The sequence below is a fragment of the Mustela lutreola genome, chromosome 11 (assembly GCF_030435805.1).
Source record: "Mustela lutreola isolate mMusLut2 chromosome 11, mMusLut2.pri, whole genome shotgun sequence".
Classification (NCBI taxonomy): Eukaryota; Metazoa; Chordata; class Mammalia; order Carnivora; family Mustelidae; genus Mustela; species Mustela lutreola.
The window spans coordinates 39,587,018-39,612,206 of record NC_081300.1 but is presented as its reverse complement, the minus strand read 5'-3'; the positions used below and the strand labels follow the sequence as shown (position 1 = coordinate 39,612,206).

At 40.6% G+C, this 25,189-nt stretch overlaps 1 protein-coding gene and 1 pseudogene across 2 annotated transcripts in view; one reads left to right on the top strand and one right to left on the bottom strand.

The window, feature by feature from the left end:
* GAREM1 (GRB2 associated regulator of MAPK1 subtype 1) overlaps positions 1–25,189 on the bottom strand; it is a 205,831-nt gene that overhangs the window by 123,212 nt on the left and 57,430 nt on the right. For both annotated transcript variants that reach the window (XM_059138910.1, XM_059138911.1), the window contains exon 2: positions 4,622–4,762. In XM_059138910.1, coding sequence (XP_058994893.1) covers positions 4,622–4,762 — 141 coding nt within the window. The remainder of the gene's footprint in view (positions 1–4,621; positions 4,763–25,189) is intronic.
* The window catches only part of LOC131811744 (large ribosomal subunit protein eL30-like), a 63,844-nt pseudogene continuing 56,808 nt past the window's right edge, over positions 18,154–25,189 (top strand).

The following is a 25,189-nucleotide window of genomic DNA, read 5'->3' as shown; positions in this document are numbered from 1 at the left end:
GGAATCTGAGGAACAGAAATGTGAATTGTAAAGCGAAAATCACTCATCTTTAGAAAAGCTTGGCTATAACAAAGTGGCACATGGCTGAAACAATTTCTTTTTAAATAGATCTGGTTTTTGGTTTAGTATGTCAGGAGAGACCGGGCAGGGGGGAAGCAAGCATACAGGATGAATGAGCAATCTTTGAGGGAGAGCCAAGCAGTCATTTACGTGGTCTGAGTCTGCAGAATGCAGAAAAATTCTGAGTTGTGCACTGCACGTTCCTTAGGAAATCTCTGCCCTTTTGGGTGCACTGAGAAGTCAGAAAGTTTAGACACGATTTATTGGCGATGCCTTGTGAATAAAACTTGTGTGAAAGCAGCAATTGCTTTTCTAAACACGATGCCAATTTTTCTCTACTGTTCGCGAAATATGCGATGCGGACTGAACACGCTCCCTCTCTTGGAATCAATTGTTTGTTATACCAAGAAAACTCTTACTTATCCAAAATGAGAAAATTGTTTTCCCAGAAGGAAAGAAGGTCTTTTTTTTTTTTTTTTTTTCCAAAACACATCTCCTAATTTTAGAATTCAGTTTAAGGCGACTCTTAGTCCCATCGTATCAGAGCATGGCTCTGAGAAGAAGTTCAATTCATATTTTATCTTTTCTCAAAGTTTTATGAAACTTTTTTTTCACATGAGGAATTTCATGAAAATTTCTGATGAAGAATATGGGAAAGGCACTCTGAACTGTGATTTTCCTAAAAATGCTGAGCTGTCTCATATTCTGAAATACACATGAATAGAGCTGCATACAGCTGCCCAGGCTGTGCACTACACAAATCCAAGGGCAACCATTTACACAAAGTGACGAGCGCTGCCTGGAGCAGGATAGTGCAGGGCCCCACGGGGAAGAATGGTTGCTGCTTCTACCAGAAGGACCTGCTTAGAAAAATGAAGGGGGCATGCCAAGAGATATATGGGCCAGCTAGATGCAAATGGCTAAATCTGGGACAATCTGAACATCAAAATAAATAAGGACAGGAATAGATTATAACCCAATGATTGAAGTAACAATCCATAATTCTGTAATAGGTGAGTAAGCAAATAAATAAATGGGAGAGAAGAAAAGCTCTCCTTGCAGGACAAAGACAACAAGCAAAGGAAAGAATCAACAGTGGAGTCTGGTTAGAAATGGGCCGTTCTGCCCCATCTTCATGGTAAAAACCGAATCAGACAGAAATCAATAGCGGCACAAGGACAGGGTTGGGGAGGTTTAGAGAAGGACCACTTTTCCTTTCAAATATCCTAGTAATCACTAAGTCATCCTCATGAATGGGATTAGTGCCCTCATCGAAGAGACAGGAGAGAGACGGTGGAGTCTCTCCACCAACTGAGCACACAGCGAGAAGACCACCACCTACCTGCAAACCAGACACCAGACCCCGGATGGTGCCTGTCTCCAGAACGGTGAGAGATGAACTGTTTATAATCTCCCCCATCTACAGTACTTGTTATAACAGCCTGAACTAAGGCAGTCCTATTTCAAGGTGTTTTTTTTTCCCCTTTAAGATACTTTCTTTCACGTGAGGTAGTATGATCTTAGAGTCTATGTTTCCTTTTAGCTTTGGCAACCTCAAATTTTCAACTAAAAAAAGTATCATTTCCTTTTCTTCTTAATTTTAATTCCAGTATAGTTAACATACAGCGTTATATCAGTTTCAGGTATACAATCTAATGATTCAACACTTCCATATATCACCCAGTGCTCATCATGGCAAATGCCCTCCTTAATCCCCATCACCTGTTTAACCCATCCCCCTACTCACTCCACCTATCCCCCCTACCCATCCTACCCCATTTCTGAGTTAAGTGAACCACCATCTTCCTTACAGATAAAGATTAAGCTGTTGAACATATCATATCTTTCTTCCTAGTGGAAGCTGAATGGCTGTTAATTAAAAAAAAAAAAAAAGTTCAAGACAATAAAACACAAATTCTTGGGGAAATCTTTTCTTCTGACACCGTGAATGTCCAATCCAGAACAGCAGGTCCCAACCTCAGCTGCATAATTTAACTACATAATTTAAAATCCTGATGCCCAGCCCACACTCAGGACTAGTTACAGCAGAACCTCTGGAGATGGAGTCTGGGCACTGGTCATTTTTAAAGCTCTCTAGGACACTTCAATGTGTAGCCAGGTTGAGAGCCCTTAAGCATCTATAGCAATAAAGAATTATATCTTTTGTGGACAGATCCAAAGGATTCACAAAGGTTTTTTTAGAATGAGTCTCACTGCCTTTTTTTTTTTTTTTAAAGATTTTATTTATTTATCGGGGGGTGGGGGAGAGCAAGCACAGGCAGACAGAATGGCAGGCAGAAGCAGAGGGAGAAGCAGGCTCCCTGCCAAGCAAGGAGCCCGATGTGGGACTCTATCCCAGGACACTGGGATCATGACCTGAGCCGAAGGCAGCTGCTTAACCAACTGAGCCACCCAGGCGTCCGTCCCTCACTGCCTTAACTATAGAGAACAAGCAGATAGCCAGAGGGGAGACGGGTGGGGGTGGGAGGCGGGCGGTGGAGGGGGAAACAGGTGAAGGGGATGAAGCGTACACTTACCATGATGAGCAGTAAGTACTATATATGGAATTGTAGAATCACTATATTGTATACCTGGAACTCACATAACACTGTATGTTAGCCATGCTGGAATTAAAATTTTTTTAAGTTAAAAAAGAATCAGGCTCACTTGTTGAGGAATGTACAGTCCAACTAGCAAGTGAAGTTATATGTGTATCCAGGAAAAGGTAACTGAATGAAGACTGGGGTCTGTGTCAAATGAACCTGAGACACCATACATACACGTGGAGACCCCACCCGCAGAGTGGGGACGCCCGCACCCGCCTGATACAAGGACAGGCCCTGATGATGATAAGAACAAGGCTGAGGAAGGCCACTCCGGCCAGGGAATCGCATGCATGGAAAAGTAGCCGGTATGTCCAGCTAACAGTGAGGCAATCAGGCTCACTAGAGGGGGGTTTGCTCTCCAGGGCAGAAAAGGGGAGTGTGGAGAAGCGGATTAGAACCAGCCCCAGGGGGCTTTGAGAAATAAGCCAACAAGTCCGGTGGCAGTTTGGAGTCTCTATGGAGATTTAAGCTAAGGACCAAAGGAAAGCATTCCTTTGGGAAAACCGCATTGATAAGCTATTCACAGTGAGATCAAGGAAGACTGAAAGAAAACTCAATCTATGACGAGAAGAGCAAGGGTATATCAGGTAAAGCTGCGTATGTGAGATCAAGCACAGACTTACACCTTCCTTTACAGTTTTCCATAAAAGACAAGCACCAGGAGTTTGGGCTTCCTAAAAATAGCACAGATCTCACCTGTCATGGAACCTCCTGGCAGGAGAGACTGGGCAGGCCAGAAGGTTTTCTTGTTCTCTGGTCCCTCTGCCCTGGCTCCCAATCCAACGGTGTAATACTTTCTGCTGCCATACGTTCCTCCTTTTTCCATGAATGCAACTCCTATGGTCAGCAAACATAACTCTAGGGGGCAAACTTTCAGGCTAGAGAAATTCTTTCTTATAATTTTTTTTTTTAAGAAGAGTTTTGAGAAGCTGGGCGATCCTGAGGTCATACTGGCAATTTCAATCTCCTAGGGGTCGAAGTGGGGGCCAAACTATTCATTTATACAATACATATGAAACACTTACATTTGTGCCATTCTAGCCAGTGGAACCACAGTGAGGTCCCTTTTCCTGAAAGGCAGGCACCTCTCTGGGCATTATAAAGGTTTCACTCAAAAACATAATGGCAGTCTAGGGCTGCGTAATTTCTAAGTAATCGATCAAAGAGTTCTACAGAATCTGAAAAACTGAATAAGTACAGAGAAAAAAAAATCAAGATTCTTTACATAATGATCTATAAGCCACAGAGATAAATACAGGATCACATGTTTGTTTGTTTGTTTTTTACAATGCATTTGTAAGCCAGCACTACTGAACCTGTATGTAAGCCACTAGATGTATCCCGAACTCCTAGACAGGGCTGACACATACAACACAGTAAAGCTGGTTCAATGGCATCGTTGAACTGAATGGTGTTCAAAGTGAGGTGAAATGGCAGCTCTCACCCTGATTTATTCACTAAAGCAGAGAAGGCATCTTCACTACCTATATCCCACATGCCTTGTTGCAAAGAGGGCCATGCCCAGGTATCCGAGCTTCCACCCCAGTATTCCTAAAGCCAGCCCACAATGCCCATTTGCCAAGTGGTGTCTTGTAAAGCCATGCCTCAAAGCAACACCCAAGTGGTGCCCAGGGTTACTCAGACACGGCAGCTCACATACGGATGCCATCCCAGGACGACAGAGACGTTCTCTGTGTTTGTAAAGGATTCATTTTATAAATGTCTAGTAAGAATCCACATATAACTACATGCAATTAATCAGAAACTGCCTATGACAAAATGAAAGTGAACTTTCACTGACAGATAAAATAACCACAGAAACGCATTTGATTCTTCTTTTTCTAAGTCATCATACTCTAGTTCATAGACAAATCCTATTTTCTCATTCAGGAGGGGGAAATTTGCATATTCAAATCCCTTCCTCTGCCTTTCTCACCCCTTGAAGGGAGCTGTACCTGCATAATGCACTGGGATCTCTATCTTTGGCCCAATGACGTAGTGTCCCTCCTCCAGGCTGTGGGCAGTGATGGTGGTCCACTGACGGCACGAATGAATCAGAAGGTATTCGTTTTCCCGCAGCCCTTCAATGCATTCTCCTGAAAGACATAATTTTGTATAAGAAACTTAGAATTAGCATCTGCTTGCTTCATACTCTGCAGTAAAATTTCCTTAGTTAAAACTTCACTAATGCAGAAATCGATAGTTCATCCCAACATGACATAAGCTTCCCTCCAAATGAGCACAAAAAAGGCATTCTACAACAAGCGGACAATGGCACACAGGATTCCCTAAAAATGTTTCCACTTACCTGCGAAGATATTCTGAAAACCTCATTTTATCTAAATGACTGAACTCAAGGCTAATAAAACATTTATTGACAACAATATGTTGGGTACCACCCAGGTGCTTTGCATGCATTATTACATGGATGCAATAATATTATGAGGTAGGTATTGTTCCTTCTTTACAGGTGGGAAGAATCAAGGTTCAGAATGTTAAGTGATAGGTCTGAGCTCACAGATTTAATCAGAAGGAAAGTGAAGATTCAGGCCCAACTCAGACTGACTCCAAGGCTCATGCTCTTAATCACTAAAATACGACTACCAAAAATATATAATAAACTTCTCTGTTGAAACAGTACTTGAAATTAAATGCTAGTATCTCCTTTGAAATTGTGTATGTTTTGCCAGTTCTTTCTGGCCCCCTACCAAATTTCCCAATTAAAAATAATGACACTTTACAGCATGCAAATGAAATTATTTTTTTTTCATTTTGATATTTTCTGAGGTACATTTTTAGCATCTGAATCAATGGCAAATAAATTATTTCAAGAGAGATATTCATCCCCTGAAACTTAAAAAGACTTTTTTTTTTTTTAAGATGCTGAAACGATCTATCTCATTAATCCCGGTTTAGTCATTTCCAATGCTCAGATAATATCTGAAAAGGCTCATTTCTTTATACAGAAAACAGTTAGCCTTTCTTATTTCTGAAGGTTATTATATCACAATAACCAAGAGTCAGGGATTTCACTGGGTGTTTTGAATGGAATTCAAAGTTCACTAACAAGTTTCAGTACTTTTGCAACACAAAAGAAGTCGAGGAAGCTGTAACTGGTTATCACAATCATAAGCCATCAAATCTGTTTCTAATGCAGTCAGGCCATAATCTTTCAAATAGTCTTAATGAAAGAATACTTCACCTTGGTCGCTGGAGACACAGATGGGGAGGAGGGTTGAGAAGGATGGAGAAAAAGCTGCAGATTTGGAAGAGGCCCCCTAGCAGGAATGAGAGAGGTCCTACTCCCAGCGAAACTTCCGAAACCAGACTCCCCTGCTCTTCACACTTTGGGAGACAAGGTTCACAATGTCCTCCCGAGGAGGCTGCTGGTACTTAACGAGTGCTATGCAGACCCCTCAAGCATGCTGGAGCAGAAATAAAGATCTGGAAGCACTACTCCAAAGGAGGAGTCCTCTGGTTTCCCATGAGGCTTCCCACCGGGAGGCAGGAGGGGTTACAAGCACCGGCCAGGAAGTCCAACAGATCTGGTCTAGTCAAAGCTCTGTGCCCCACCACTATGCGGTCTTGGACAGAAACCTTTTCCCCTCCGTGAGATGGAGCAACAACAGCGCCCTGCTTCACAGAGGGGCCATGAAGATGCACTGTGCCAGCGATGGGAAATGTGGCTCACCAAATCTGTCACATGATGTTAGGAGGGATGAGGAAACGTCAACTATTAATTTTATTTACTGTGCGCTTTTTCACCCTAGAATTCCATCCTTATATAAACTTCGTAATTTAAGTCCTATTATCTTCCTACAGGTGAGGAAATGCCCTAACTTCAGGGCAGTTAGGAAACATGCCTGAGGCCGCATAGCAGAAACGGACTGTGGGGTCCCTCTGTGTCTTCCCCTGTTCTTTCAACACCACACTGACTTTTGCCTTAAAAACTGCCAACCAGGGTGCCTGGGTGGCTCAGTGGGTTAAGCCACTGCCTTCGGCTCGGGTCATGATCTCAGGGTCCTGGGATCGAGTCCCGCATCGGGCTCTCTGCTCAGCAGGGAGCCTGCTTCCTCCTCTCTCTGCCTGCCTCTCTGCCTACTTGTGATCTCTGTCTGTCAAATAAATAAATAAAATCTTTAAAAAAAAAAAAAAACAAAAAAATACCTGCCAACCATCATCTAAAAAACTGACCCTGAGCTCCAACTCTCACTCAAGGAAGGAGAGAGACAGTAACAGCAACAAAAATGAGCAATGAAATTATGAATGCATTAGAAAGTGAAAGGAGCTATATGGGAAAAAAGAAAAAGTAAAGGTTAAGAGGATCAGGAGGACTGTATATAAGAGGAGTAGTTTGCAAGGTTGGCATTTTAAGGTATCTTTAATTCATTTATCCAACAAACACGTATCTCCTTATTTGCTTAGCTTTTTCTGAAAACAGCCTTATTGAGGAATACGTGATCTACATATTTAATGTGTCCATGTCGAAGACTGGCAGTCATTTATGGAGGATCTTTCATGCAACAATCAATGGAGGAGTGGGCAAAAATGAAAAGAGAGCTTGGTCCCTGCATTCAGGAAGCTGACATCCTCTGGGGGAGATGTGCTCACATGTGCTTTGAAGTAAGGTAGGACATGACTGGTGCTAGGCAAGAGGAGTAAAGAATCTGGAGTGGAGACGGTGACTTTGGCAGAGAAGATCAAGAAAATGTCCAGAGGAATAGATAGCTTTGGGGCTGGTCCTAATTCTCTGGCAATGGGAGGAGCCAGAAAAGGGTTTGGGGATGAGAGACTGGCCAAAGCTCTGCTTTAGGAGAATTAATCTGGCAGGACTATAAATGCTGGATCGGAGCAAGGAGAAACCAGAGCCATGGCAGGTAGGTAAGGAAACTCAGAGGAAAAACACAACCACCATTCAGGGAAAAAGAAAACTGTCATTTTCTGCAACTAAACTGCTCTATCATAAAACTGTTTTAATTTTATTCCACAGTGGGCTCTAAAGAGGCAGCCAAGAAACAATTGCAGTCAAGTTAATCAAAATGAAAATTTAATGTTAAGTCCTACGGCTAGCTGATGTAGTAAACACTCTTGTCAAGAGAATTCAGGACGATTTTCAAAGCTATAAAGTAGTAAGAAGCCAGTGCCTGTTTTTGAGCTTATGCCTTTTTTTTTTTTTTTTTGTTAAACAACTGAACCATGTACCTGCTTTAGGCAAAAGAAGTTTCACAAAAATTGTCTGGAAATAAAATTTAATATAATCACTTAAAATGTCCTAAGGTAGGCCACTAATAGAGACACGACATTAAATGAATCCCTAAAGTAAACATTTTTTGTGTGATAATAATTATCCTGTTGCTTAACTACTATATGTAACATGCTAAAACTTATATATTTAGCTCAAAGATGTAGTAACAACAAGTTTAAAAGAAATGGGTGTTAAATTCCAAAATGTGTTAATATCCCTCTGAAATTTCCCCAGATCCAGAATGCTTCTGGGATATACTTCTCTTGCCTGGTTTGGCCCTGATCCCCTCAACATTAGTCTTACACACTTGTCAAAATCACTTTTAATCCTGGGGAAACTAGAACCCATGAATCCTTCAAAGGAAGTCTGCTTTAAACAAAATCAAATTCAAAATTTAAAATGAAAATTTCTAAGCCGGACATGCACAGATCCAGCCGGATTGGCTGCGGGGCCACTGTCATCTCCTAATGCTCCTTTCTGGTCTCTCCTTGTTACCTTCATGGTTTTCCCCTTTTACACAGGAGCTGTAACAACTGTAGGAGTTAATCAAGGTTCTTCTCTCAATCTGTTCACTATTTCTCTCTCCTTTATCATTTCACACACCCCTCAGGGCTCACTTAGTTATGGACAACTCGCATATCCATGCTCTCAGCTACCAATCTGTATTCTGAGCTCTTCATCCAGACTTTATCTTCTAACCTTGTCTACCTGGATGTCCCCCTACCATTCATTCAGGCATCCTACATTCATCCAACACACATAAACGGAGGACCAGCTATGTTCTAGAACCTGGCAATATAGTACTGAACCAAGTCCCTGCTCTCACGGAGCTGACCTCTTGGCCGGGTTTTCAACCCTCCGTTCTTCACTCTGTCAACTCATTTAAATATTGCTGCAGATAAAACTTCCAAGAATACAACAAGGTTCGTCTTATTCTTCTACTCACATCTGTCTTCAGGGGTTCTCATTCATACAGAACGAGGCTTTAAGTCTTTTTGGCTCAATACTCAAGGCCCTCATGATCTATCCACAGAATATAAGACCTATATATAGGTCTTATAGGGCTCAAAGGACCTGCTTTCTGTGCCACACACAGGGCTCAGTGTCCCTCCGCTGGCGCCTCACTTCCATTCCTTTGCCTGAGCCTTAGCTCCCAACCCTTACTTACTCACTACTCATCATACTCATTCTTGAAAGTGCCGCTTTCACAAATATCTTCCTGATACAAATCCTAATATTTTTCATTCGGACTACAGTAATTTTGTAGTTTTGTTAATAACCTATGCTGAATATATAAATTTCTGTAAGAGCTCAGAGCAGGAGGAACTTAGACTGCTGTTTTAATGTTTGTGTATATTTCAATGACAATAAAAGTAATTTAACGATGTGGGAATTACAGATATTTTTTACCTTCTGGAACTGGTCTACACATTTGTCAAATTTGAGAATCATGGTCATAAGAGTTAAGGAAGAAAGATAATTCAGGATTAAAAATGCTGTTAGGTAAGATCCTCTCCAAACTGGGGCACCTGAGTATCTCAGTGAGTTAAGCATCTGCCATCTGCCTTGGGTTCAGGTCATGATCCTGGAGTCCTGGGATGGAATCCCACATCGGGCTCTCCGCTGAGTGAGGAGCCTGCTTCTCCCTCTGCCTCTCCCACCACCATGCTCACTCTCTCAAGAGTGCTCTCTCTCTTTCTCTCTCAAATAAATAAACTCTTGGGGGGGGGGGGGGGAAGGATCCTCTCTAAACTACCCTGTCTTACTAGCATCCACAGCCACACAAGGGAGCTGCCTGGCCTCACTGCCTCACGGTTTTGTTTTGCCTTTTTAATATTCAAATATAATAACGTTTGCATTTATTTAGATGATTTTCCCCCACTGAATCTTATATTTTCATGCTGCTTGTAACTATTTTAGCCTGAAACTGTAATTAAATTTATTACATTTGAATATACTGAAATAGTGCATAACAATACTGCCTTTTCTATAGGTTACTTAGGATGTGTCTCAATCAGTTCAAATAGTTGTATGTCTGTGACAGTAGAATCCAAATCTCTATTAAATGCTTTTTTGTTTTTAAATATGAAGTATGATGTACTTGGATGACAATTTATAAGGCTTTGATATTAGAACTCCTAGCTTACCGCTGATGAGTTTTCTATTAAGATTGGGCTGAATGGGGTGCCCGAGTGGCTCAGTGGGTTAAAGCCTCTGCCTTCAGCTCAGGTCATGATCTCAGGATCCTGGGATCAAGCCCCGCATGGGGCTTTCTGCTCATCAGGGAGCCTGCTTCCTCCTCTCTCTCTCTGCCTGCCTCTCTACCTACTTGTGATCTCTGTCTGTCAAATAAATAAATAAAATCTTAAAAAAAAAAAAAAAAGATTGGGCTGAATCCCAGGTAACACAGACACATGCCCACATTGGTTTGCTTTTTTTCTTTTTTTTTTCTTTTGGCTATCCTCATGTCATAAAGAACAAATGCATGATTTTTACACAATTCTCTAAGCTGTGTTGTGATTTTGGCAATTACTAAATTAAAGTGTTTTTGATTTTCTACTTTTGTGTCTTTTTCTGTTCTTCCCATAGGCACTTCACACCAGAGTAACAGGTTCAGTCAACAATTTGGGCTGTATCTCTACAGAGGGCATGCACTCTTAATCCTTTCAACTTCCAGAATATCTGGTTTATCAATTTGCATAGCAAATATATAAACTCACATTCCTGCTTATCTTTCTTTTTAAAGTATGTCTTTATCCCCATTTAGTTTGGTTTCTTCTCAGCCCATTAGGAGAACCATGTCTGTGGTGGATCCTCACGGATTTGTTGACTGATTAATGAGGCCCCATTGAAATAATCTGATTTGTTAATACATGTGTAATAAGAATCAGATTTACTAACCCTGGCATTGTTTTTATCTGTTATGGATATAAACTGCTCCTTACGCTGTAACTAAATCTATCAACAATGAATAAATGAATAGGTTTTATGGTCTCTGTTACTACTTATTATAAATCTAATTTAAGAGTTGTGCATTGTTTTATTCTAGGAATGTTAAAAGGAGAGCTGGTCAAGTGACAACATTGTATTTTACCTCCTCCCTGTTAATAGAGTTGCTTAATTTTAATTATGTGTTTACTTGATCTTACAATCCTTTTTGTGTAGACAGGAACCCTACTGAGTCAGTTACATACTCAAACCACTGCGTTCTTTTACAACTTGAACTTCTTTTTACAGTTTTATTGAAAAATAATTGACACATATCACTGTGTAAGTTCAAGGTGTCCAGCATGATGGTTTGATTTACATGTAGTGTGAAATGACTATACACTATGCTTAGTTAACCTCCATCAGATAAAATAAAAAGAAAAAAGATTTCTTCTTGTGATGAGAACTCTTAGGATCTACCGTCTCAACAACTTCCTTGTGCCTCACATAGCAAGTGTTACCCATAGTTAGTCATCATGTCATACACTACATCCCTAGTACTTACTTATCTGTAAGTTTATACCTTTTGACCACCTTCTTCCAATCCTCCCCCCACAGGTTCCCTCCATTTAAAAAAAAAAATACCTTCAGTGAGCAGAAGTGCCATTTCCCACTTCCTGTCCTTAACCATGAAAAATGCCCACAAACCATCCTCTCTGCTCTTTTCTCAGGAAAGGGCTGAATATTGATTCCTAGGAAGACCTTGGAACAAGCTGAAGAGAGCACAGCTGCCAGCAGTCTGGGTCCCTTAATCAATACACAGCGGCACCAACGGCCCCCCAGCGCCCTCCTGACCCACTGAGCTGGGATGGAGAGCTACGCTTTGATGTGATACTACGTCACAGATGTGTTGTAGTTTTCCTTCTTTGTTTCGATAGTTAGACTCTGTTAACTAAGACATCTATATGCACGATCTCCAAAAACAGCAAAGCCTCCTGACTCTAGTGATCATGGAGGTCGTGTTACAGAGGCTATTCCTTTAAAGTACTCTTCATAAATACAAGCTTGAATTTGCCAAGGTGGCTTCCACTAAAAATTCCTTTCTGCATCTTTCAGTTACATTCTATCCCATGACCTGAGGGATATAGTTAAATGATACTTAGTTCCCATCCTCAGTAGTCAGTGTATAGTAAGGTCCTGGTTACTTTGTCTTCCAAATAAACAATATTTACTGTGGGAAGACAACATGGCACTACCACAGTATTTCTGTATCCCAAAGAACTACAATCCAAATGACATGGCAAAGAAAGAAAGGATATGGGGGGTTGGGGAGGTAAAGGAGGGCAAGAAATGATGTCATAGCAAAGTGCTCTAAGACTGTTAAAGAACAATCATGAAACCATGAAATTAAAATGCATTGTCTGCAGTGAAAAAGCAGTAAGGTGTTCTAAAAAGGAAGTAACAGAAGGGGAGGAAAATCCTAGAAGGAACTAATTAACTCATTAAGATAGAGGAACTATAAAGTGGTCAGGGAGGATGCGGTTATAGGAAACCACAAAAGCACAGTTCCTAATTTTGCAATGGAAACTGAAAAAATGAGACAAAACAAAATTTTGCCAATGGAAAAGAAAGCTCTAGGAAGAAGAGAAGCAACTGCTTTTAGTCTAACAGTTGAAGTGTTAGAAGAAAGGGAAGGGCTGGAGAGGAAGGATCAGACATAGGTTATCAATCAAATAAAGGCATCTTAAACCGCTTAATAAGAGCTTCTCAAAAAGCATAGTAAGGAGCAAACAAAAATAAAGCTTCTGGCACAGACACCATGAATGCAAAGGAAAATGAATGTTCTACTTCTGGGCAGACACAACGAGTAACTTTAGCAACCTAAGAGTCCCCTATAATGTTCCCTGCTCTGGCTATCATGCACTAACAGGACCCTCCGGAGACAAGCGCCCCTGCATCTGTACCTCCATCCACTTCACAGGACAGTCCATTTCTAGGCAATGGCATCTTGTGACTGCTAAGACATATCTGGTGGGACAGAGATGGGAACAGTAGAAAACAGCATTACTTGAGCTTAGCTGCTGTCCAGTTCTAACCACTTCTAAGAGGAGACAGTATCTGCTGTCTCCAGTCCTGCCTTACCTTCTTCAAAGGGCTGATCATCTCTCAGGGGTTAGGAGAGGAACCTACCACACTAAGGAACACAGTGGTTCGCACCCGGCTCAATAGTCACTGTCAACCTCTGGGAACTTGTCAAAAAAACCTCCAGTGGCAGGGAGGTTAAGGGCACACACCAGACCACTGAAATCAGAATCTCTAAGAGCGAGATCTAGAAACCAGCAGGGTCCTGTAATCTCCTCGCCCGTCCTATTGTGCAGCCTGGGTTCAGAGCACAACTGAGGCATATAAGTGCACGGGCCCTGGAGAGACATCACCCACCGGGAGACTCTATTCTTGCACTTAGTGTGAGAAGGGGACAAGATCAAACTTACCAGATGCTTACAAAGCATCGGCCACACAGTAAGCTCTCCAAAAGTATCCTTATGCTTACTGTCCTCAGATATGTCAGGTTATAGGTTTTTTCTCAGGCTAAGTAAACTTGCATAGCATTTATTGTCTGCTTTTTTGCATTTTGTAGTTAACTATAAACTATCCTATGTTATTTAACATTTTATGCATATACATTGTATTTTTTTTTTTTTTTAAGATTTTATTTGTCAGAGAGAGAGAGAGAGAGAGAGAGAGAATGAACACAGGCAGACAGAGTGGCAGGCAGAGTCAGAGAGAGAAGCAGGCTCCCCGCCAAGCAAGGAGCCTGATGTGGGACTTGATCCCATGATGCTGGGATCATGACCTGAACCGAAGGCAGCTGCTTAACCAACTGAGCCATCCAGGCGTCCCTACATTGTATTTCTTTAATTAGACTGTGACATTCTTGGGTACCAGGGACTTTTCTTATCTTCTTACCAGACCAGGATCCTATACCCTGCTGGTACCAATAAAGGCATCACTGATGATTACCTGACATGGTCACTTTTCTGCTGAGTCCACACAAACAAATGGACATATTGAGCTAGCAGATGTTTTGTTCCACTTTTTTTTTTTTTTTTTTTTTTTTTTTTTTTTTGGTCTTCAACATTGCAATAAAGAGTAAGGGCAATTCTATTTTCTCAAACCTCTCTGTATTTAAAGCTTTTTTAAAAAATGAGGGTATTATTTCAAGCTACTAGGAAGCTCTTCCTCAAAAATGACTGTTGACTTAACAACAATAACTTGCAGCAGTTTTGTGATGGTTCACCTTCAACTAGAAGATGGTAGAAATTACAAGATGTCCAGCCGAATCTCACTCACTCCTTGTCCTCAAGTCATAGTCCCCTTTAGGTTAGTTGAGCACATGGATGCCCAGAATATAGAATACCATTTCCACCTTCACTGTTCCTACCCCCACGTAGAGCCAAAAGGATATAGTAGAAATCATTATGTGCCTCTTCCAAGACTTACTTTTTAAAAACATCTTTCATATACCAGAAAATTCACTGATTGATATTTACACTTCAACAGTGTTAGTATAGTCACAGAGTTGTGCAAACACCACAGTCTAATTATAGAACATTCCCATCATCCCAAAGAGACCTCATACCCATTAACAGTCCTCACCCTACTTCTCACCCCAGCCTGAGGCAACCACTAATCTACTCCCTGAATCTATAAACTTGCCCATTCTGGACATTTCATATAAATGGAATTATGAAATATGTGACCTTTTGTGCCCGGCTTCTTAGCATAATGTTTTCAAGGTTCATCTATGTTGTAGTGTAGATTAGCACTTAATTCCTTTTTGGCCAAATAACATTTGAGTGTATGGATACACCATGTTTTATTTACCCATACAGCAGAGGATGGACATTTGGGCTATTTACAGGTTTGGTAGTTATACCATACTGCTCTACAAGTTTTTCTGTGGACATTTGTTTTCATTTCTCTTGGAAATATACCTAGGGGTGGAACTTGGGTCACATGGTTTAACTTTCTGAGAACTCTCAGATGGTTTCCAAACTGGCTGCACCGTTTTACATTCCCACCAGGAATGAATGAGGGTTCCAATTTTCCACCTCCTCTCCAACACTTATTACCCATCTTTTTAATTACAGTTATCTTAATGGGTGTGAAGTATGCCTTACTTCAGTTTTGATTTGTACTTATGAAATGCTAAGTGATGCCGAGTCTTTTTTCATGTGCTTACTGGCCATTCCTATATCTTTTTGGAAGAAATGTTTATTCGGATCCTTTGCGTAGATCTGGTTATTTGTCTTTCGCAGGAGTTTTCTGTATATTCTGAATACAAGGTCCCGATCAGATATATGATTTTCAAACATCTTCTTTCATTACAGGGACTGTCCTTTCACTTTCTTCATAGTGTCCTTCGAATCACAAAATTTTTAATTTTGAAGTCAAATTTATTTTTTGTCATTCGTGTTTTTGGTGTCATACGTAAAAACCTATTGCCTAACCTAGTGTCACAAGGATTTATGTATACATTTTAGAGTTTTTATTTCTTACATTTAGGTTTGTGACCATTTTTGAGTTAATGGTCCAGCTTCATGCCTCTGAATGTGGATATCCAGCTGTGTGAGCACCAGCTGAACTGTCTCTGTCCATTCAAAAGTCCATTCATAGTAAGTATAAGGGTTTATTTCAAATATAAGGGTTTATTTCACCTTACATGTATGGATAGTTCTCTCCTTATGCCAATACCACAATGTCTGAATTCCTGTAACTTTGTAGTTAAGTTCTGAACTGGAATGTGAGCCTTCCAACTTTGTTCTTCAAGACTGTTGTGGTTTTTCTGGGTCTCTTAAATTTCTGTATGAGCTTTATGGATCAGCTTGTTAATTTCTGCCCCCACCCCCAAAAGCAAGCTAGGTTATTGACAGTGACTATGTTCAACCTATACATCAAACTGGGGAGGACTGATACTTTAACAATATTAACTCTTCTGATCCATGAACATGGAATGTCTTTGCATTGAGTTAGATCTTTATTTCAATGAAGTTTTGTAGTTTTCAGTGTGTATGGCTTGCACTTCTTTTGTTAAATTTATTCCTAAGCATTTTATTCCTTTTGACGGTATTACCAATAGAACTGTTTTTAAATTTTATTTTTTGGAGTGCTTATTGCTAGTGTAGAGAAGCACAACTGATTTTTGTATATTGAGCTTTCATAACCTGAAATGGTACGGAACCCGTTCGTCATTTTAACAGTTTTGGCTTATTTTCTTGTAGATTCCTTAGGGTTTTCTATGTACAAGTTCATGTCATCTACAAATAGAAAAAGTTTTACTTCTTCCTCTCCAGTCTGGATGCAAAATTTTTTTGTCTGCTTGTTTTTCTTGCCTTAATGCCCCCAGCTAGAGTCTCCAACACAACACTGAACATAAGTGGCAACCAAGATGGATGGTTGGGAGAGGTGTGCCCTTCTTTTCCATCTTTATTCTTCCTGATAGATGGAGTGTGGATGTGATTACTGGAACTGGAAGGGTAGTGACCATCTTGGACTTGGGGGGAACTCAGGACCAGAATTGAGTCCATGACATAGCAACCACTGAAAAAAAAACCTGGTCTCTGCCACCTTGGGCAACATGCCAACCTGTGGTCTTTTTGTCTTTGGGTCTCCGTGACTTCAGCCAAACTCAAGGCTAACATGAAACAGGAATATAGAATAAAGTAAGAATCATGGTGCCTGCCGTATTCAATCAAAATATATGAACTAGGTTCAAAAAGGAAAAGAATTTTTGATTTAAAAAAAAAAAACAAGGGACGCCTGGGTGGTTCAGTTGGTTGGACGACTGCCTTCGGCTCAGGTCATGATCCCGGAGTTCTGGGATCAAGTCCCGCATAGAGCTCCCAGCTCCACAGGGAGTCTGCTTCTCCGTCTGACCTTCTCCTCGCCATGCTCTCTCTCACTGTCTCTCTCTCAAATAAATAAATAAAATCTTTAAAGAAAAAAGAAAAAAAACAAAAAACAGTAGTACTAAAGGTGCCTATATAAGGAAGTACTGTCTAAGCCTGGCTCCTGGTTTTAAAATCTGAGCAATGTCTGATAGGTTTTTGTTTTGTTTTGTTTTGTTTTTACTTCAAAATAATGCCACAGAACTGAGAGGAATAGCATTCCTCAATATTATGCTTCTGAGAATTTCTCTCAAGCTTCCCAACTAGTCTGTGATTGTAGAGGTTCTATTACCAACCCAAGTTTACTTCATAAAGACCAGAATATTACTCAAAAGTCACTAAAAACATTATCATGCATTTAACAGAACTCTTCATTTGTATCTAATTACAGATAGGAATTATATGTTAGCTCCCATCTGGATGATTAAATCGATGCCTATGATGAACTTTGGCTCCAAATTATTTATGAAACCAAATCAGGCTTATGGATTTGATGGGGTGATATCAAGAGAGAAAATGATGTTTTTAGATTAATGGTCAGAAAATGTTATGAGGAGTACAGATGAAACAACTTTCCTAGAATTTACCATCAATAGGAGAACTAATGTCAGCATTAAGTACCTCAGTGATGACACATGCAGGGTACCATAGAAAGGAAGTCATTCCACAAGCTTACCAGTTATGCATCCATTTGACCCATATTAAGAATAAAGATGCAGGGGCACCTGGGTGGGTCAGTGGGTTCAAGTCTCTGCCTTCCGCTCAGGTCATGATCCCAGGGTCCTGGGATCGAGCCCCGCATCAGGCTCTCTGCTCAGCGAGGAGCCTGCTCCCCCTCCTCTCTCTCTGCCTGCCTCTCTGCCTAATTGTGATCTCTGTCAAATAAATAAATAAAATCTTAAAAAAAAAAAAAAAAAGAATAAAGATTCAGGAACCAACTCTCAACCATTCCCCTTGCATCTCACTTTGGCTACAGCACAGAAATTCCAGTCTCCACGCTTCATGGCTGCCTGTATTCTGAAAATGTGTATGAATGTAAAAGAAAGCAATTTAATTCTTTGAAGCAGAATCCATAATAATATGCCAACTCAATCAGGGATGTTTTCTTTCCTTTGAAGCCTCCAGGATATTTCTATTTTTGGAAAATAGTCTGATTAAGTTAAAACAAGTATGTGCTGTCATAGCAGGTTGACTAATCTAAAACTGGTTTCCAAGACGTTTACTGACTAAAAGTATCAAAAGTTTAGAGAGATAAAACAAATGGTAAGGAAGTCCTTAAATCCCCACAGCGGGTCTTTCCTTCCTCACTCCCGGCCATCTCGGAGGCTGCTCTCGGTTGGTGCCGCCCTGAACCTAAGGCAGGAAGATGGTGGCCACAAGGAAGATGAAAAAGTCATTGGAGTGGGTCAACTCTAAGCAAACTCTTAGAAAAAGTGGAAAATACATGCTGGGATACAAGCAGACTCTGAAAATGATCAGACATGGCAAAGTGAAACTGGTCATCCTCGCCAACAACCGCACAGACTTTAGAAGTCTGAAATAGAATACTACACCATGTTGGCCCAAATGATGGCCATCACTGCAGTGGCAATAATACTGAATTGGGCATAGCGTGTGGGAAATACTACAGAGCATGCACACTGGCTATCACTGATCCACGTAATTCTGTAATCATTAGACACATGCCAGTGAGAAGTAAACACACAAAATTTTTCTTTAATAAAACTGACCAGAGCTTGCTTTTTAAAAAAAAAATAAATAAATCCCCACGGCACCTATCTTCACCTGAGTGCTATGCATGGAATGTCTAGGAACCTTCCTGTCTCCCCAACTAGATCATGTTTGCATTCATGCCAGTGGACTGCTGGGCACAGACCAGGTGTGTGATAAATGCTTGATGAATGAACAATCTTAGGTAGAAATCGGTGAGCATTCACATCAAAGTCATCTAAGTACACATCAAGCAAGCCGACCTTAGTTAACATTTAAACCCTTTGAGGCAAGAGTATTTAAAAAAAGCTATTTTTTTCCCCAGTATCTCCTATTGATCTCTTTCTACCCTAAAGAAACAAACATCTAGAAATCCACATTGCCTAAGATCACTTCTTGAGATGAATATGCTACTCAAAGGCCCCAAGACTGTAGTCTTGGGTTCTAAGCATGTGAAAGTATTGTATTTTTATGTTCAATGGTTTACTGTGAAATCGCAACAGGAAGAAAAGGAACTCGAGATTACTTTAGACAAAGTACTAAGTGGTAATGTCGTCAAAGACCTTCACAGTGAAATTTAAGCAAGAAAGAATGCATGTAACAAAAGAGAAAGATGCTTAAAATGAGAGAGAGAGAGATTAGGGATATATTATTACCTCTTTTCAAAGGAACCCTTGGACAAAAGACTCCTTTGTCAACAGACTGACCAGGAATAATAGATCCCTGCTGTACAAAACAGAAGTATGCCTACTTAAGTCAAATCTGAAATGTTATGCTCTGAAATAGTGAACTGAACCTAATATTTAAAAGATAAGAATTCTATGCCAAGTGCTTTTTGGAAAAACAGGTGAGCGACAGTAGTATCAGTATTTCTACAAACATTTAAAATAATATGAAATCTAGCATGGTACCCGATAAATACCACGGAATCACATTTCTGGCAGGTGAGGAAGGGGACTCAGATTTATTATCGGAAAGCTGACACAGGAAAACTACTCTTTGGCAATCCATAAAGGGCAGTGACAGACATTCCTCTCTCAGTGAGACACTTGCAGTGTGTCCTCCGGAGTTGGGCAGTGCCCTTAAGACGATGCGTTCCGTCAGTGTGAAGTATGTACTTATCACACTGTTTGTGAGACGGGCACACACATAAGCCCTCGGAGACCGGGAACGACTGAGAGAACCAGAGAAGCAGGCAGGCCTTGTTTCAGACTCTTCCCAGGCATCATGCTACCAGAGAGGGGCAAAGGTCAGATCACCAGGCACGTATCTAGGCTCTCCCTACCCCCTGTCCCCATGCTCTCGGTTTCCACTTATTCAAATGACTATATAATGACTCCATAAGTTTGGTGGGAGGCAGTGTGAAATGTTGGAAATAACAATCTGGAGCCAGAGTTAGGTAATCGCGGTTCTAATACTTCTTAACTGTACGACCAGGAGCAAATTACTTAATTTCTTTGGGCGAGGATGTTCTCACACTTAATATATAGTAATAATACTGCAAGTAAGTTGTAATGACTGAATGAGAATAAATATAAGGAACTCAGGATAGTAGTTTGTAGATTAAAGGCTCATGAAAAACAGGACTTTGGTTTTATTTTCTTCTTCAGTAAGTGTTCTCTTCCCTTAGACTGAATCAGGTACATAATAGAGTAATTTTTAGTGTCCAACGAGAAAATACTCTAAAATGTGCAATGATTTGCACTTTACCTTTCACTTCTACTTCAGTAAAATAAAAGGAAAATATTCACCAAGTATAAAGTCATGTTAAAGCCAACAATTTTATTTCAAGAGGATAAACTGAGCCAGAGGTCAACTTAAGGGATTTTCATTGTCATTTTTAGTTTCAACTTTGATCTAGATCCCCTTGAACTTTATTATGTGACAAACAAAATATAAAATACTAAAGAATCAAATTTACAAATGATTCACTGCCATCGAAGTCCAGAAGATATATTCTTAAGAAAAATACTTAAATTATGTATTTGACAATTTTTAGAATTTTCTTCTATTAAGCAGATTTCTAAAAATCCTGCATAGCCTTAAAAACAAAACCAAATTTTGAGAAAAAAGAAACAAAGACACACACATATACCACTGCTGAAAATCTCGTGTTTCTAGTACCAACACACAAAAACAATGAATTTTAATATTCTCTGTACACATGAAAGAGGGTTAGTAAGATAAATGCAAACACCAAATAACACCTGAGTTTTTAATTTTTCCAAGTAGGTTGCCCTAAAGGCAAAAAGCCAGACAACACTTTGCCTCTATAATTTTAAAATACATACAATAAAGAACTTGAATATGAAAAAACATCGTATACTAAAATACCAGAAATAAACAAAAAACTTAAGAAAAATCAGATCAGCAAATTTTATAGACATGTCTATAGAGATATAATAGGCCTAAAGGAAATGCAAAGCGTGTATGATAAGTAACAACTTCTCAAAACAGAATTGGAAAACAAAATAAAAAACTACCTGTTCTTTCCAAAAATCAAAATAAAAAACCCAAACCCATAACACCAGTAGTTTACAGACTGGAAGACATCATCAATTAAATTGGTACTGTGGTTACTTACAACTCCTAACCAACTCTCCTGCTTACAGATAAATTATTAATACAATTTTCCAAGGCAAAATGTAACAAAGAAAACCATCTTGACATTGAATCCTCTGTATACAACATCTCCTAAATGCATAATCTGAGACATGGAAATATTAACTGGCTTCAGCAGAGGCAAGGTACAGTTTCAAGAGTTCTCAAGTGGATTATGTATACATATACTTTTTAAAATAAAAACTCTATTTTAGGGGCGCCTGAGTGACTCCGTCATTAAGCGTCTGCCTCTGGCTCAGGTCATGATTCCAGGGTCCTGGGATCCAGCCCGTATCGGGTTCCCTGCTCGGTAGGAAGCCTGCTTCTCCTTCTCCCAGTCCCCCTTGCTTGTGTTCCCTCTCCCAATGTCTCTCTCTGTGTCAAATAAATAAATAAAATCTTGAACAAAACAAACGAAAAATCTATTTTAGTGGACTAAAATTACATTGGCAATTACAGATAAAAGCTCTATATTTGCAAAACTTAAATTAGGTGAAATTTAAATGACATTTGAAAATTTTTCACAGACATTGACATTCACAGCCCGACTCAATAAATGTCGGGGGGGGGTGTCCCCATCCAAGGTCTGATAGTGAGTCACTATATGAACGTAACCAAATGGTTCAAAGTATTCTAATCTTGCCCAGATATACTGAAAATTACAATCTATTTAAGCATCTATAAAATATGGGATTTTTTTTCCAGACAAGGGCAAACCTAATTAAAGAAGTTTACCTGAATAACGTGGATACATTAAAAACCAAGACAAAAAGCTTTCTACACCATCCCTTTCTCCTCTCCAGATCTAAGAAATCAAGAAATCTATCACTTTATAAATTACTCAGTAGACCATCCAGTGTCCAGGATGTTATTTCATTACTTAGTAGGAAGAGAGACTATCTCCTTCCATTTCAGCATGTTTTTTTCTGGATCCAAGAGAAATACTAGATAGAGGGTCCAAATAAATCCAAGGAAACGAAAATAGAACAATTACGCACACAGAAGGCCTTCTTTTCCCCTGAAGTGAGACAGTCACATTAAGATACTTTCTTCTTGGCATGCTTACAGATTTCCCTAGCGGGACGTCAACGTCCACGATCGCTCAACTGTTCCTCGTTGCTGGGTACTCTGAACACCCACCAGCACATCCCACACATCTCTTCCTGTTCTCGGTCCCCATCCCACCTTGCTGATGCGATAGCCACGTACCACTCTTCCGCTTGTTCTCTATCCACGAAATGGGAACAGCAGACCCAGTCCAGTGGATAATGTGAGAAACAGCTGCCGTACGATACAACATCACCAAGAATTAAATCACAGAGTGAAAAGGAATCAAATCTTTAAGGATGACACTTGAACAGTATCAACATGGAGAAATTAAGACCTTCCCTTTCTAACCCCACAGGATGAAACCTATACCAAAAACCAGAGTAAGACAGAACCAGTAAGATTGAGCTCAGGGTTTTATTTTATTTTATTTAAGATAAAATTTATTGGGGTGCCTGGGTGGCTCAGTCAGTTAAGCGTCTGCCTTTGGCTCAGGTCATGATCCCAGGGTCCCAGGACCGAGCCCTGCATCAGGTTCCCTGCCTAGTGGGGAGCCTGCTTCTCCCTCTGCCTCTGCCTCCTGCTCCCCCTGCTTGTGTCCTCTCTCTCTCTTGCTCACTCTCTCCCTCAAATAGATAAAGATCTTAAAAAAATTTTTTTTTTAATTTACTTATCTTTTAGAGAGAGTGAGTACACTCACATGAGCAGGGGGGGTGGGCAGAGGGAAAGAGAGAGAACTAGAACTCAGCACTGAGTGTGGAGCCCCATGTACAGGCTCGATCCCACAACCCTGAGATCATGACCTGAGCTGAAACCAAGAGTCTGATGCTTAACTGACTGAGTCACTCAAGTGCCTTTGGGCTCAGGGTTTTAGAAGAGAAGAGGAGAAAAAAGACTGGAATCCCCTTAGTTCAATGCAATAGCGGCTAAGGCAACAAATGGAAAACATACACCACAAGCCTAAGAGATACTAACACTGCAACTCTGAAGACCAATGATCAGCATTCGTAGAGAGAAATGGAGCAAGGGACAGTATATTAGTTTTCTCTTGCTACATAACAAATTACCACAAACTTAGCAGCTTAAATATAGCACAGACATCTGGCACGCATGGCCAGGTTCTCTGTTTGGGCTGAAATCAAGCTCCTGGCTGTCCAGGTTCTCATCTGGAGCTCAGGGTCCCCATCTAAGTTCACTCATGTGTTGGTAGAATTCAGTTGCAGTTGTAAAGCTGAAGTCATTTCCTTGCTGGCTATTGACTGGAGACTGACCTCAATTCCTAAAGAGCACACGCAGGTCCTCCTTACTTGGTGACGCCCTCCTTCTCTGAGCAATGGAGAACCTGGTTCAGCTTGAATCCCTCTCCTGCTTTGAGCGTATTTGACCTCACCTCTGTAACTGGCCAGAGAAGCTCAGTTTTGAAAGACTTGTCTGACTGGGTTGTGTTCTCCAAGGATAATCTATCTTAAAGTTCACTGATTGGGGACTCAATTATGTCTGCAAAATGCTCTGTGCCATATACCACGACATAATCTGGTAACACCAGGCCATGGAGATCAAGGGGCCATCTTAGAATCTGGTCTACCACAGAAGGTAAGACAGAAAAGCAGCCAGTTATTCTAGTAGAAAGCACATACGGAACTTAAGTCAAGGGTATCAGGGGTAGAGATGCCTGCCTTCGGCTAGGGTCATGATCCCAGGGTCCTGAGATCAACCCCCGCCCAGGCTCCCTGCTCAGCAGGAGTCTGCTTCTCCCTCTACATTCACCCTGCTTGTGCTCTCTCTCTCTCAAATAATAAAATCTTTTTTTTAAAAATTCCGAAGAGGGCGCCTGGGGGGCTCAGTGGGTTAAGCCGCTGCCTTCGGCTCAGGTCATGATCTCAGGGTCCTGGGATCGAGTCCCGCATCGGGCTCTCTGCTCAGCAGGGAGTCTGCTTCCTCCTCTCTCTCTCTCTCTCTGCCTGCCTCTCTGCCTACTTGTGATCTCTGTCTGTCAAATAAATAAATAAAATCTTTAAAAAAAAAAAAATTCCGAAGATAGCTAAAAGCAATCAAAATCAACTTATACTTTGAGATATTGGGGTATGAAAACAGTCGCTACCTTGACCAAGAGGAGTGTGATTCTGCTTTATTTGTAACAACTCAGGGAGGCTGAAGGAATATAGCTCACTCAGACTCATGGTAAGTAGAATCGTACAATCAGATAAATATCATTGAAAAATCAATGTAGCAAAAAACCTATTAGTCTATACTTAAGAACAGAATTTTAAGTAATTTCCAACAATTTCACTAGGCTTTTTAAAGTTAACTGAATATAACTGTCAACGCTTTAAATTGTCTCAAAGTTATTACTCTATATATGATGCTTAGTTCTCAAAATTTCTTTCCTACGTTCCTTTGGTTGTATTTTTAAACCTTAGATTAGAGGAGGAAAGAAAACAGGGAGTTTTGGGGTTTTTTTTGTTTGTTTTATTTTTGTTTTTTGTTTGTTTGTTTTTTAAAGGAAATGCTCGCCACTGACATGAGAGAAAACACGTACTTCCGTTAAAACCCCTGGGCATCTCTACCTCCCAGAATGATGAGTCCTACTCCCCGTGGACACTGGCTCCCACTGATTCCTCTGCTCTTTGGATTCCATATTCCTGATCCCATAAACCTGGCTGGGATTAAACCCATGAACTTGCTCAACCATTCGAAGGATCACCAGGAAGCCACACACTCTTGGAAAAAGGCTTGTAAAGAACATTTCTCCTTTAACTGTAAAGATGGAATCCAGAGCTGGATACAAGAGAACTGCTAGATTTTAATCACCCTGGTTTCATAAACATGCATGTTATGTGGTGTGGAGCTGTCTTCATTACAGAAAATCTGGCAGCCCTGGGGTTCCTTAGACTCTTCCCACTCATGCTGATGCCCAGAATTCCCTCCCTAGCATTTGTGCTGCACGTACCCACGCAGAGGAAGGGCATAAAGTTCTACCCAGTCCTTCCGATACAGGGCCAGTGGGACTAGTCTGTCCTGATAGCAACTGTACTTAGAGTTAC